The 15,820-nt window shown below is 38.9% G+C and overlaps 1 protein-coding gene across 1 annotated transcript in view; it reads left to right on the top strand.

Annotated features, from left to right (window-relative positions):
* The window catches only part of LOC121413939 (leucine-rich repeat serine/threonine-protein kinase 1-like), a 79,304-nt gene that overhangs the window by 48,227 nt on the left and 15,257 nt on the right, over positions 1-15,820 (top strand). Inside the window, exons 7-18 of the mRNA XM_041606958.1 lie at positions 3,103-3,234; positions 4,180-6,582; positions 7,071-7,229; positions 7,810-7,976; positions 9,102-9,222; positions 9,809-9,967; positions 10,814-10,936; positions 11,348-11,606; positions 12,271-12,406; positions 13,274-13,368; positions 14,030-14,152; positions 14,934-15,130. Of these exons, the coding sequence (XP_041462892.1) occupies positions 3,103-3,234; positions 4,180-6,582; positions 7,071-7,229; positions 7,810-7,976; positions 9,102-9,222; positions 9,809-9,967; positions 10,814-10,936; positions 11,348-11,606; positions 12,271-12,406; positions 13,274-13,368; positions 14,030-14,152; positions 14,934-15,130 (4,074 nt within the window). The remainder of the gene's footprint in view (positions 1-3,102; positions 3,235-4,179; positions 6,583-7,070; positions 7,230-7,809; positions 7,977-9,101; positions 9,223-9,808; positions 9,968-10,813; positions 10,937-11,347; positions 11,607-12,270; positions 12,407-13,273; positions 13,369-14,029; positions 14,153-14,933; positions 15,131-15,820) is intronic.

Raw genomic sequence — 15,820 nt, 5'->3', positions numbered from 1 at the left:
ATAATTACCCCTGAGATAATAAATTTTACTTTTATTTATTACCCTGTTGATTTTTTTAATGATATTTCAAAGAAGTTAATCTCATTTTTTGCGTGATGAAAGGCTGCCATTTGTGAAGAAACGTGAATATTCAGTAGCATAAATGCCAACCACAGAATGGAATTCAGACAAACATCTGTGAAAAAAGGGCATTTATATACCGTGAAGTGATTAATACTCATTTAAAAAAAGAATGAGAATACTGAATGTACAAAACTGATTTAGAAAATGGGATGTTAGAGAAAGTGGGGTCAGGGCATGTCAGAAACAATGGGGTAAGGCTATTGGAAACTCCCCAAAAATCAGGAAATAAGCAATGCGTAATCTGGCATTGCCGTTGCAGTATGGTACAACTATTCTGATCTTTTAAGATCTCTTCAAAAACTAAGAACATTATTATTGATGAAACTTCAGTTCGAACGGAAGGATGTAGGGAAAGTTAGCTCTTTCCTGTTGCTTCTAGAAAGTTAGTTGTTTGGATTTCAGCGATTTGTTTAGGGATTTTGAGTGTTTGCCAACTCCAGTTGTTTATTTTTGAAGGTTTACATACAGATACATTATTACTACATGTACACCATGAGCTTTCACTTTCACTCATTGATCTGTATTGTATAAACCCCACAGAATGTTAAAATGCTTTTGTGTTGTATATTTAATCAGTTTTTGTATATCATTGTTTTGAGAAGACATTAATTGTAAGAATTTGCAAGCAATGTTTCCTAAATTGCTTGTGGGATATGTCCGACAACATTACAAAGCACAAACCTCCGCATTTATTGTAATATCAATACATGTACATGTATGCTGAGAAAAAGAGCATTAATATATTTTCTTAACTGCTTTATTTCTTGGCATCAGACTCCCTATTTCAGGTTCAGGTATGATATATTTTATATAAGTCTGAAAGATGATTGGTCCCGATAGGTCACCAAACAAAAAGGTCATTTAGCAATAATCTTTTAGCAGCTTTGCTGCATGTTAGAGTTCACCCCCCCCCCCCCTTCTCCATGTATTCCCTCTTATGGATATATCAATATCTTTGGAATAGGCATAATATTAATTTTTGCCCCTATGTAGCCACCAAGATGACCAAGTTCTGTGATATTTATTGGATCTGTGCGGCTGAATTGCATGGACAGTTGAAAAATTCTTGAGGGTTGAATTCAATTTTCTTAACTGACCAATTTTTCTTTATATTAAAAAAAAAAATGTTTGTTGATGAACTTCCTATAACACTCATTTTTTTACACAGGATTTTCTTAACCCCGGACTATCGCTAACCCCGTACTATCCTTAACCCCGTACTATTTTTTTTCCTTTTCACAAATGCCAAATTGTTATTGCTAATCCCGGATAAGGAATGTTTGATTTTTACACACGAAACTCGCTAACCCTGGACTAGTGGTTTTTGTTGATCATTCGTAGTACAAGTACTTCACTCGTACACTTTTTACACCTGCTAAAATTTCCTTAACCCCGTACTATAGGTGGGGCTAAATTGCCATTTAGCCCCACCTATAGTACGGGGTTAAGGTTAGCCCACTTTCGTTTTACACTAGCGATCTTAACCCGTACTATCGCTCTAAGCACCGCAATTGCTCGGATAACCCTGCTTTTTTGCAGGGCCAAATAATCCCATACTAAAGGTGGGGTTAGCCCACTTTGCAAAAATGCTGTGTAAAAAGAAAGTGGGCTAAGCTTAACCCCGTACTATAGGTGGGGATAAATGGCAATTTAGCCCCACCTATAGTACGGGGTTAAGGAAATTTTAGCGTGTGTAAAAAGGGTATTGGAGGTATCCTGTTGCATTCTGCTATCACTCTTTTAAGAAAAGCATACATGTGTGGATAGGTAAGAATCTGAATTGAGGTTGATAGCTCTACTGATATTAAAGCGCCCTGCCATTGACAAATCATGGGGAAATTGAATCAATACAAAATTTGCAAAAGGCCAATTGACTTACATGTACATAATATAATCTGACCGTCATGAGAGCTGGTCGAACTAATGCGATAAAAGTTCAGACAACTTGTGATCGTTATTTACTTTGGGTCGTTGCTACCCAATTCCTAGACTCATTGTAGGTCTCTTGATTGCTAAACCAAAATAGATAACCTCTGTGAAGTTACATATTTCAAAGTGAAAACATGCAGTTTACTTCTGTTTGGTTAGTCTACTAACTATCAGCTCTCCTACAAGTACAAGTATATTAAACCTCCCAGACATTCCGGTGTCTATAACATAACACCCCCAGGCATATGTAGCCAGTGAAAGACTTTAATCCCTTCTCTGTTCTGAGATTAGCCTTGATTTCCCCATGATATGTCAATGGAAGATCGCTTTAAATGAAAAGACGATCATGAAAGTTCATCAGTGTTGGTTAAAAATAAGGAAATTTTAAACCTTTGTTCACTGATCACTACGTCACTACTACGTCACTATTAATGTCAATCGCTGAGGAACACTGCGGTTGGTAGCCAAAGATTTGGCGTTAATTCTTCAAGTTTTCTATGTGTGTTGAGAACAAAAGTTAAAAATATACTTCAATGAAAAGACACTGAGCTGGATTCCTTAGTGAAAGACACTAGACGCTTGGTGAAAGATGCTACTAAATGTTTCCCAAGTACTGTCCTATCTACACACATTTGCCCGTATTCTGAAGTCGGATTCAACTTAAACTCAGGTTTAAAGTTGTGGTTTAAGTATGGATAGCCAATTGTTACATAAATCACTAACGGTTAAAGATATCATATTTCAGCTCATTTGGCTCTGAAATCATTCATAATTGTCTAGGAAGTATAAATTGATTGATTTTCTTCACCATTGATGAATTGGGAAAGAGCATAGTAAACATGAGAAACATACAACTTAATAAAAAATTTCTACACTTATGGCTTCCCATAATTTTAGCACAGAGTTAGACCATGGTCTAGTTAAACCTGACTTCAAAATACGGGCCATGATGTATACACATCCTCCACTCCCTGAGGAGCATTCCAGCAAGAGTTTCAATGTTTACATTGTGCATGTGGTCATATTCAATCAATCTTAATTTTTTTTCAGAGGTTTCCAGGTATGGCTAGTGAGCAGACACAGGACATGGAGCTCCCGCTGCATGCCGCTGCCAAAGAAGGCTACCCCGCCCTCGTCAAACTTCTCCTGGAGTTCGACTATAAGACGGCTGTCGAAGAATCGGTAAGGAGTACACTTTAAACTGTTATTTGACAAAGAACTTCAGGATATCTTGTTTTAAAGCAGATGAGCTGATTGCATGATCTAGTACCTGTTTTATAAGTCTTTTCATGATAAGAATTTGCAGTAACAGTTAAAAGCTACTGAAATCGTTATAGAAATTGTCCATTTGTTATTGTGACAGGTCCTTATGAAAGAGGACCAGAGTCTTTGCAACGACCGTCTTTCTTGTCACTCTTTCATATGATTTACCATAGGAGGAGCAATTCTAAAATTTATTTTTGTAAAACTGTAAACATTCAACTCATTTTTAAATCGAGTTTTATTTAATGGCATATATAGGTGCTATGTCAGTTTTCGTTCAATTTAACAGATGAATAAAATAGGTTCACAGGTATTAATTTGAAATTTTTTATTTTTTTATTTGAGTCTCATATGGCATATAAAGTGGTGAAATGAATGATGGCCGTGGCAAAGGTCAGCCCCAGATGCACTTTAGGAATCATTACCAGCTAGCATTCTTTGACTCAATGTACACTCAACAAGCACAGGTAGGATCAGTAGGATTAGTGATCCAAATGCATTGTTCTAGGTGTAAATTGGGTTTAAGAACGCTAATTGGTACTGCAAGCAGACTTTGAGAGCTTTCTTTCATTTGGAAAGTTTTCAGTTCAAAAGTTGATGGCAAAAATATTAGGTTATAAACAAAAAACAAAATTGAAACTGCAGTAAGCTTGCCCCCTGGTTATATGTCGGGGGATTTGCGAAGCTACCCTTGACATGACGTGAACAAAGAACATCCAACCATGGTAATATTTCCATCATAATCACAATTTGAGTTTCCTGTTGGAAACTTTCTGTTAAACATTTTTAAAATGATTAGTTTGAATATCAAGCATACTGCCATATTGAGATTGAGTTGTTGTTTTGGTCTGTTTGTTTCATTAGAGCATCTGCGAGTCCGACCTTGGAACCTCCGGCATCACCTTCAAGTCCTACAAGGGCAACCTGCCCTTCTATATCAACCAGAGAAACATCAACGGGCAGACCGCTCTCTACCTAGCCTGCATGGCAGGTCACCCAGAAGTGGTCCGAATTCTCCTGGAGTACCAACCTTCTGGAACAGCGAGACATTCTTACGCAACGCTCAAAAAGAAGTCCTATGTGGATGTTGATTGCTACACGGTGCTTGGGCAGACGCCGTTGCACAGTGCTGTCATGAAGGGCGATACTGAGATTGTTGCACTTCTGCTCAGGCATGGTGCTGATGTCAACCTTCCCATCAAGTCCATACAGTGCCTCTTTGATTCAGGGAAGGAGAAGGATTCGGGAAAGGTGACAGAGAAGATGTTCTTTGCGGAAGAGGATTCCTCCCTGCTCTATGAAGCGTGCAGTGCCAACGATTACAACATTGACATCATCAATATGCTTCTGAGGCAAGGTGCGCGTGATGTTGATGATAAGGCCTTGATGGCCGCTACATTGGCAGTTCACAACGATGTCAAGACTAGTATTCTGGCACACACTGGTGTGCATCCAGATCCAGACTTTGTGATTGGGGACAAACCGCTCAGCAAGTTCAAAAACTACTTTTTGGAATGCTCGCGGACTAGTAGCGTGGATTTGGATGAATCTACGATCAAGTTTGGGAAGGGATCGCGGGAAACTGCATCAATGCAGAGATCCCGTTTTGGGAGGCAGGACTCAAATCCAGGTGAAAGACGCAAGGGTGGAATCTTAGATCGCAGGAAAACAGTTGCTAGTATCAAGCGATCTGTGAGCACGCATGGAACGTTCGATACTGCCGTCACCATTGACTGGCATGATCATAACTTAACAGACATTAGTGTAGATTGGTTGGTGGAGGCTGGTTTTCGGCATAACCCAGCTCTGAGACATTACCCCGTTCCTGAATCAGGGATTCATGATGTAGTCGCAACCATCACACGCATTGACATTTCTGATAACAGCCTTAGTCGGATTCCTCTGGTTGTATTCCAGCTGCCATCCTTGCAGCACCTTAATGCCAGTAGGAACAAAATCAGTAGGCTCCCTGATGGTGCCGCAGTGGGAGAACAATGCTCAAGGAAGAGCACCTTTTCAGAAGGATCTGATGTATTCGCTCTGGATCAGTGGAACGCTCCACTGCTCAAGCATATTCACCTAGAGCACAATAGAATAAGTACCTTGCCACCGGACATCTTCTCATTACCTTGTCTGGAAAACCTTTACCTTCAAAACAATCGGCTCACGCACATGCCTTTTGAGATGTGGATGGCACCTAAGCTGAAAATGCTCAATCTTAGTCGGAACAGGATAGAAGAATTACCAAGTTACCAGATGGACTCTGCTGGTGGTGTCACTATGAGCTGCCACTTGGAGACTCCAGGAAGTGCTGATGAAAATCACATAGGATGCAACCAGAAAACAAGTCAGATGTCTCTCCCCATGGTGCTCATGGCCGATTCAAAGAAAGAATCGTCAGCAGTCAAAGGTGGGAAATCCCGTAGTAGCCCTACGCTTGACGAGGCCGGCTTGGAGAGTCAATCGACCCCCTCTAGGGGGATGAAACGTCAGATTTCCTCAGGGGCAATGTCGGCTCCAGACTCTGAGGGAGTGGAGTCGGGGTCGCACACTCCCCCACGGCGGTATTCCTTTGTCAACATGAAGCGACATCGCTTGTGTAGCATGGGATCGTATGATGTCACGCACGAAGAAGAAGAAAATGGGAACATCGATGAACTGAGCTCCTTAGAAATTCTTGATCTGTCACATAACAAACTTTCCCAGATACCCTCAGGTTTACCTTGCCTGACTCCAAAGCTTACCAAACTCATCCTTTCTCACAATGAAATCCTTGAACTCTGCTCTATCAGCAAACTGCCAGCTGGTCTGATGGATCTAGAATTAGCCCATAATAGAGTCAAGCACATCTCGGTGATTGCACCAAGGACCTCTCTTCGAGGTAAGAACACTTCATCACGGCTCATACGGGCAGCATCTACCGTGGAGAATCCAACAAATACCACAGACTCGTGCTACAGTCCGAAGACCTCCTGCTACTTGGTCACCTCGCCGTTGTCGTCATCCTCGTCATCAAGGCGGAGGAGCCGTGAGTCCGTCATGGTGCCGCCGACTCTTTCTGTATCCACCAACAGCCTGGTGCAAGTTTGCAAGCATCGGAGGCATCGGACGTTGGCCAACCTGAGGACTCTGGACCTGTCCAACAACTGCTTGGAGAAGCTGGAGATCATCTCCAGGATGCTTGTGGATGCACCCCATGACATTGGTGAAGACGAGGATGAGCCCATGGTGGTCACCATACACGGGCAGCAGGATGAAGATCCAAATGTAAGTGTATGTGACTCTTGATGCGAACATTATTTCGAAGGATCTAATGACTGTTTAGTAAGCTTTCCATGGAATAATATCTTTAGCATCGCATCACAATTTGCTCTTCATTTTTTTTAAGACTGCTACACAAAATGTCTTGTGTAGCATATTTCTGCATATGACTGGACAGAAATTAGTTGAGATTTTTCCTCTTATGATCAAAAATACTAATCAAATTTGGAAAGCAAGCTTATTCCCTGCCAACTTATAATTCATTGCAGATTATTATGGTGGTATTGACGATGATGATGGTTATGATGATGACGATGATGATGATGATGATGGTTATGATGATGATGATGTTGGCACTAATGGCAAATAATTACGATTACTGAATTCACTATACTTTTCAATATATTCGTTTAAGATATCACTTTCATTTTACTGTGTATCATTTGTTACTTTTGTAGATCAAAGGAAGTCTTTTTTCTCTCTTTTCTTTTTAGATTCCAGCAGATGCTTGGAAGCTGTACACCAATACTGCATGTACGGACACAGAGGGCACCCTCCTCTTTCCAAGTCTTAACGTCTTGATGCTCTCAAATAACTTGCTGAGTGAGATCCCAGCCGATGTACAGTACTTGACCAAACTTAGCAGTTTCAAGGTTAGACAGTCCTCTATCAATATGTAGGATCTGGCTTTGATCCCAGCGCATTTAGCTTCAGCTACAACTTTATCAGCGCTGTCCACTTTCAATATTAATTATCTGGAATTTGCAAGTGTAAAGAATATTTAGATCTATGTCTTAATTCCAACCCCAGACCTTTTATGAAATATAGAAATTGAAAGTGTTCTGAGTATTTAAACCTCATTCAATTTCACAATATTCTTTTTCAAATGACCAGATGGTTTTGTTTTCTTCAAGAAATGTCAAAATGGTCTTCCATCTAGTTGGAAATTGACTTGATGGGGTAATCTGACCCAGTGGAATAGTCTCAAGACTTTGAAACAGAGGGTTGTAATTTCCTTGAGCAAGAAATTCATCAACATTGTGTTTCCTCCAACCCAGGTGAGGTGAATGGATCCCTGGTAATATTAATTTCTTTTGCACTGAGCACTGCTGATAAAGTTAGCTCTTGCTATATCCAGACTAAAGAATAGTTGCGCTTTGTATCCTCTGGAAAATATGCGCTATACAAATTAAGCTATTGTTACTATGGTTATATCTTTCCGTCAACACTCAGGTGGATGGTAACGTGAACATCACTACCCTACCACCTGAGATGGGAAGACTCAAATGCCTCTACGACTTCAACGCAGACGGTTGCCAACTTGTGGAGCCTCTCTCTTCCATGATCAAGACATCGCTCGTCAAAGACGTGCTGGGGTACCTACGCTCCATTCTCGATGAGTAAGTTCCAATTTAGCTATGGCTGCACGATATGATGATGATGATATCGAAATGCTGAGACATTTAAACTTTGGTGAATACAATGCTGGATCCATGGTATATGGCCTGGCATGATATTGAAATAAATGTGCTATGAGGTGACATTGCAAAAGTCTCTTGTTTATTATAAATATACTCTCCATCCGTATTACATAGTGCCTTACATTTTGGCACTGAAGGTGGATGACACTGCCTTGGGTTAACACCGGAGTTTCCCCTTAAACTCATACGAATAGTGTAGTGGGTTCTGAACGTGCATAGGTCCTGACTCTCCTCTGCATGGGGCCTCAATTTAATGCCCTGTCCGAGGGACAGAGTGTTTTCCACTGTAACATAGCCTGCAACTATGGAACATGGGGAGGGACACAATTACACACAAAGCAGGCTTCAGTAATCCGTATGGTACTGGATATTTCACAAATTCTGTAGATCATGTGTGATTTGTATCCTAGTTGTTGGCATTGTAATCATTCATTACCTTTACACACATTAAATTATAGTCAGGGCCTGTTTCACAACATTGCTGTATATCAGTGTATCATGAAGTTATCTATGTATAATGTATTATTGTGAGTGATTTTTTTTTAAAATGGAATGTTATACAATGTAGTATAAAAGTAATATGCTGGCTAACCTTAAAGTGATTGGTTAACATTGGTTTGACTTTTAAAAAATCTGAGCTAGAAGGTCACACTTGTCACCTGTGTCTGTGATATGTTACAAAAATGAAGCCCAGAAAACTTGCATTCGAAAATAATTATTTAGTGCTTCAAGAATTGAAATATAAAGTGACCAGAAACACCATCTCAATTTCATCCCATACACTTATGTGTACTATTTAGGTGTCTATAAGATGCCTATTTACAAAATCGGGGTTTGCCTTGTAGTTTTAGCTTTTCATTCTCAATAAAGGTTGTTTTCAGGGTTTATTAGTTCTAATACATGCACTTGTACACATGTTTCATCTTGGTTTGAGAATTTTTTAAATCGGCTGCTCACAAAGTTAAACAATACCTTTAATGGTTGCTGGTCTTATGTTGTACATGATTGTTAAAAAGACATGATATAACACTTTTTGTTCCATAGTGCCAAGCCATACACCCGTATGAAACTGATGTTTGTGGGGAAAGCTGGCATCGGAAAGACAACTCTGTTGAATGAACTGCGCAGGGACGGAGTGGGTGCTTATATCGCACAGTCACTCGGGGTAAGTCAGATATATTTGAGCCCGGCGATTCATTGCAATCTGAATTTCTAAGAAATAGTAATAACATTCGATATGAACATTCCAACCAATAAAACCTTAGCCATCAGAATAGAATAGTGGTGGGACAACTGAAATCAAAATTTAGTCTAGTTCGAGCCTTCTTGTAGGAATAAGAGCAATTCAAATCGAAATCATAATGACATCATCATCGGCTGCGACTTGAAGCAGATTTGGACTTTACTCCATCCACAGGGCTTGCCGCAAGGCAAAATTGTGATTTTATTATCCCTAACATTATGCCAAACTGTAAATGAAATGATTTTACTTTTTGTAACTTTCACAATTAATGCAAAATGTGATTTATTAAAATAGTGTGTCGCATGAATTGAATAGTGTGTGCTGGACATTTAATCTATTTGGGGTCTTCAAATCAATCATATATCTTTCAATTCATTGCAAGTTTGCCATAGATTGTCCATCTTCTTGCAACACAGAATGTAAATCGATCTGCTTCAGCTATAATTTTACGTTTTTAATCACTTTCATCCATTTCAACCAATTCTCTTTCATTTTTTAATGTCCTTAGACTTTTGGGGAGAGACAAGGTAATAGCCACATTGGTGGTAAAACCCTGAAGGGGACACACCTGTCTACGGTAGGAGTGGACGTCTGCGAGTGGACTTACAACAAGAAGAAAGGCAAACACGGCAAGGTCACGTTCAGCACATGGGACTTCGGAGGACAGGTGAGATGAAAGCTAGAAGATAGGGGACATTTTTGTTGGTGACATTTCAAAAATATTTCTAAAATCATTTTGAATAGAAAAAAAGGAAGACCTAGAAATGACAAACTAAAGGCACCTTTCCAGAATTCTGTGCCCCATCTTAGCAGGTAACGCATCTTATCATAGGCTTCTGCATTCCTTATATTTTGTCTATGGGGAAAGAAATGGGGGGAACAGCCTCATGCTCATGCAGGGCTGACCATGTGGGATTCTCTTCCACAGGGTACGTTTGAAAACCTAGACATCTGCAACTACCTTCATGGGCATTCTGATGGATGGTAAAGTGCCTTTTCGTCTATTTCCAACTCGTCCACTCACCACATGGTCTACCTTCATTTAGCCTAATGCCATTCCTTCAATCAACATTTCGTCTAACAGCCATTTGGTCCAATAACCATTTGGTCCAATCATCACTTCATCTAATCACCAGTTGGCCTATGACCATTTCGTCTAATAACCACTTGGTGTAATACCCATTTTCTTTCATTCATTTTGCACAATTAACAGTTAAGTTTATAGACCAAATGGTATATGGACTGAATAGCTATTGGACCAACTGCTTATTTGACGGAATGGCATTAGACTAAACGTTCAAAACCCATACCCATATTTACAGGTCATTTTGGCTTGAAAGGTACACATTACAATTCACATAGCACATCTTGAAAGTTTGCAAACACCCTGAACAATGCAAACGGCTTGATTCTGATGTTCTAATGATGCATTGTTTTTTCGTTTATATAATTTGTGAATTTATTTTGTCCCTTTCACGATCATTCACTTATCTATCTCCTAATTTTTTTTCAGCAAGAGTTCTACGCAACACATCAGTATTTCCTGACGAAGCGATCCCTCTACCTCGTGGTCTGCAAGATCACAGATGGGTCAAAGGTCATCAACGAACTCCAGCAATGGCTGGTTAACATACAGGTTGGTTCATGCACATCAATCTATCTTCATCTAATTCAATCCATTGAGTATATGCAACCTGCCACTAAAAACCATAAAGTCGCCAGGGCTATTCTGTCAATAGGCAAAATAATATTTTGGTCTGAAAATTAGCTTATCTGAAAGCGAATTCTTTTTTAATACTGCGAAAATCTAAAGTTGGATATAAGAAGAGAAACAAGAGTTTATTTGACACCATTTTTTCCGGACTGCACTTTGTGCAAATCTCAAGGTTGTCAGATTTGTCTACAGATTTATAGATATATTTTAAATTTGATAATCAAGGGTTTATTTTTGACAAGCCAACTTAGTTGCCTGGCATGGTTCTCCAGTAATAATAAAAATTGTCAAATTCAGAATTGTGAGTTTAAAATGTTATTTTTTTTACACCAGGCGAGGGCTCCCAACTCTCCTGTCATCATCGTGGGCACTCACTACGACGTCATCCTACGAGACAAGAAGTACTCCAAGGAGTACTGGCCCGAGCTGAAACGGACCATCTTCGATCGGTTTATCAACATTGCCCATCCCCAGGATGCGGGGCTCCCCCACGTGATAGCGTGCGTAGAGGTGAGCTGTGCTGCCAGCTCCAAGTCCTACAATGTCAACATGCTTCGGGATTTGCTGTATGACACAGCCTATAGTCTGACTGGTGAGTGTTGCGATTCATCATATGTCATGAACTGTTATCGTTTACAGTCTACTTGTCCCACTCTGAGGTACATGTACAAGACATTTTGCTTCCCTAGTGGCAAGGTTTTCTGTTTGTGGGTTTCATGTGAAAACTCTTTTTAAAAACCTGGTTTTTCAGACAGGTTTTCAATTAAATGTAATTCTCAACCCCTCTTGATATGTTTAAATTTCCTTTTTTCTCTCTACTACACCTTGAGCATCTTCTTATGATGGAAACTGTACATAACAAATCCATATTATTATAATGAATGAAATCGGAGCCTGTATTCAATTTCAATACTTGGATGTAAGCAAATGTCCTACTCAGTATTTTAATCAGCTAAAAGATTAATGTATACTAAATTATCAGTATCAGATATCATATACCTGATTTAAGTCAAAATTCATAAGCATTGCGAAGTGGTAATGTTGTCAAATAATGCACAATTGATTCTTTGCACAAGAGTGCTACTTTATGATTCAAATGTCAGATGTGACAACTAATTTTACTACTGTCTGTGAAAGTATCTTAGAATTATCTGGTATTAATTGGAATGTTTTTTTTTATTATGATGTACATGTTGTGACGATAACACTTTAACAAATGTAATGAAAACTTATTCCATATTCTTGTTTTCCCTCAGAGGGTCGAGAGAGGGAGCCTTTGTTGATGCAGAGGGTGCCGACATCCTATCTTGCACTTGAGAAGGCTGTGATGCAGATCTCTGCTGACATGAGGGCTGCTAAGAGAGAACCCGTTCTGCACAGTACTGAATATAAGTATGTCAATCAGACATTTCCTTTGAGTAGGTCATCCCCAAATACATGGAAAAGTATTATTTGGTTGCACAAGGCACTCAAAATGTGACAAATGCCTCATGAAAAGACTACATGACTTTATCAGTGAATTTGATATTAAGTTACACATGTTACGTACAAGTTTTAGTTCAAGATATGGTCTGTCATTGATGACTATTGAAAAGTGCAATTTATGCTTCATATAAAGTATATCAAAAGAAAGACAACACTCAAAGCTTTACAATGATATGTTCAGCTATGATAATTTTTTTTTTGGGATGCCTTGTACAGTGTCTCCTTAAAGGGGAAGTTCACCCTGAAGAAAAGTTTGTTGTAAAAATAGCAGAAAAAATAATAAAAAATATTGGTGAAGGTTTGAAGAAAATCCGTTAAAGATTAAGAAAGTTATTAGAATTCAAAGTTTTGGATTTGTGACGTCATATGCGAGCAGCATTCCTACATAGCGAATGGTAAAAAAACAATGAATTTCAAAATTTGTATGGTTCCTGATGACTTTATTTTGTTTTCTATTTATGATCGGGTGTGAAATGATTTGTCTATTGATATACAAAAGGCACAGTAAAAACCGTTTTCAATTTTCTGAGAAAATGACATTTAAAAGATTTTTTACCACTTGCTTTGTAGGAGTGCTGCTCGCATATGACGTCACAAATTCAAAACTATGAATTCTAATAACTTTCTTAATCATTGACGGATTTTCCTCAAACCTTCACCAATATTTTTTATTATTTTTTCTGCTATTTTTACAACAAACTTTTCTTCAGGGTGAACTTCCCCTTTAAAGGTGCTATGATATGTTGCAAGTTATATTTCGTCTTTCTTATCCAGGTCTGAGGTGATGAGGATGATGGTTGAACAGTCTCAGATCTCATTCCACGATAAGGAAGAACTTCTCCAAGCAACTAGGTTCCTTCATAACAACGGTACGCTTTCGTTTCTCACTTGGCATCACTAATGATTTGATTCACTTTCCAGTTGAGGTTTATTTCCATTTTAATAGTTCAGATTACCTTGGTGGGTGTTTCATAAAGCTTTTTGTAAGTTAAGAGCGATCGGTGATCCTTTCTTGTGGAAAATGGTATATTCATTGGCGATGGTTAAGCGCGTTAGAAAGGATCACCAGTCGTTCTTAAATTCGCTCTTAACTTACATGTACGAATAGCTTTATGAAACGGCCCCCAGACAGGATTAATTCCTTGAATGCACAGCAGTAGAAATGGCAGGTAGGGGAAAAGTTGATAAAAATAAAATTGCACCTCGGAATATTATTATTATCATTGTCATCATCTTCATCATCATCAACATTGTTATTATTATTATTATTAAAATTAATTGTATTATTATTATCCATATTGTCATCATCTTCATCATCATCAACATTGTTATTATCATTATTATTATTATTAATATTGTTATTATTATTATTGTTATTATTATTATTCTTATTATTCTATTATGAGTATGGGAAGCTCAACAATTAATTCTTTCTAGATTTTCTGTTCACCTGAATTTGTAATTGACTCTTCCATTTAGAATGGTAAACATTTAAATTGTTCTCTTACATTTTCTGAAATGAATTATCAGGTATTCTTCTTCACTACGAGGACTCAATGCTCAACGACTATTTCTTCCTGGACCCGCAGTGGTTGTGTGACACGCTGGCCAAGGTGGTGACCATTCCAGAGATTAACCCGGATGTTAAGAAAGGTATGATATAAGGATGATGGGGGGTGTACTTAGATTTGGTTTGGACGGGGGTGTGCGGCTGAAGGTTCAAAACCCATACCCATATTTACAGGTCATTTTGGCTTAAAAGGTACACATTATTAGGGATCTATTAAAATTTGACAAGCAAAAAAAGAAATATTACCCAAAATTGGAGGAAAATATGCACCCATGTTTAAGGCCAGTATCTTAAATTTGGGCCGTGGACCCATGTGTAAGGCCAGTATCTAAAAATTGGGGCCATGTCTAGGGATTTTCCAGCATAAAACCATACCCCAAGTTTAGGGATTTCTTCCAAAAAAGCGGCCCATTCCAGCGGCACATCCCCGTATGGGGATAATGGGTTATTGAACCCATTGGCGGGAGTGAATTATTTTTAGCTCCATTTGTTCTCCAAAGAGCCAACACTGGTATTTTTTTCTTTTATCACTATTTATTTTTTTCCAAATGTGTATTAGAAAAATGTTTTTGAAGATTTAAAGAGAATTTCTTTACAAGTTTGAATTCTATACATTTGCATTATTGTAGAATGTTTGGAGACTGTGATGAAATAAGTATTTTAATAATTAAAAAACACCACAAAAGCAATTATTATTTTTGTTCTATGTGTATCTTCTTTATGTGATTGGATAGATTTATTACACACTAAGGTGATAATGTCAGGAAGAGAAAAAAATTGATAACATGTAGTTCCCTAATAGATTGGAACATTAGGCCTACATGTACATCTTTTCCTCTCTCTTTTTTTTAAACTTTCATACAGGTGTGATGCTCGTCAGAGACCTGCATCGGAAGTTTGAGGATTCCAGCGTGAAGGAATTCATAATCAGCCTTCTCAACAAGTTTGAGGTCGCTGTGACCTATGACCCCAAGCACCTCTTGATTCCGTCTCGTTTACCCCAGGAGGGCGTGGATACCACCATTATACCGGTTTTCAGGAGCAGGAGTGACTCCACGAGGGTAAGGGTTGATCATACTTTTTAGAAATGCAGTGAAACCTGTATTTAAGGACTATCTAAACTGAGAAACAGAAAATTGGTCATTATATGTAAGTTGTCTGAGTGTAAGAGAGTTTTCGAGACGTGTATCAATTCGGTGGATTCACTGGTTGCAGCGAACAGGCCAATTGTCTAACTTCGCAGTCGAGTTGCTAGTGTACTGTAATGTGGCTGTGGTGCTTCAAAAATGAAAACCATATGGCAGAAATTCACCAAAAACGGTCTAAACTTCGCACAGAAATATCAGTATGCAGGCAAATTTCTGCCCCACCTCCTGGACCCTAGTAAATGGCACTTCCGGTCGAGCCGTATTGGCCAGCACTCAATAATCTCATGCATGCACTTCAGTACTAGCGCATGCAACAGATGTCAACTTTTTCCCATTTCGGCCTGTCCGGTGCAACCAAAGATGGCGCACCTTATTGTGAATCCACCAAACCGTGTCTGATGATTTACGTCTGGAACTGACCTTTAGCATCACCAGTCCGAAGACGTGACCAGGGCTCCAACATTTTATGTCAGTTTGTAACTTCCCCTACATGTATGTAACTTGCATTACACACTTATGCGACAATGCCAGTAGGGCTCCAAAACATGAAGTGATCCTTCGCTATTTGCCAGTGACCAATCATGATCATCGTTGCATGTGCAG

The sequence above is a fragment of the Lytechinus variegatus genome, chromosome 4 (assembly GCF_018143015.1).
Source record: "Lytechinus variegatus isolate NC3 chromosome 4, Lvar_3.0, whole genome shotgun sequence".
NCBI lineage: Eukaryota > Metazoa > Echinodermata > Echinoidea > Temnopleuroida > Toxopneustidae > Lytechinus > Lytechinus variegatus.
The sequence above is the reverse complement of the archived record's forward strand: the minus strand, read 5'-3'. Positions and strand labels throughout refer to the sequence as shown.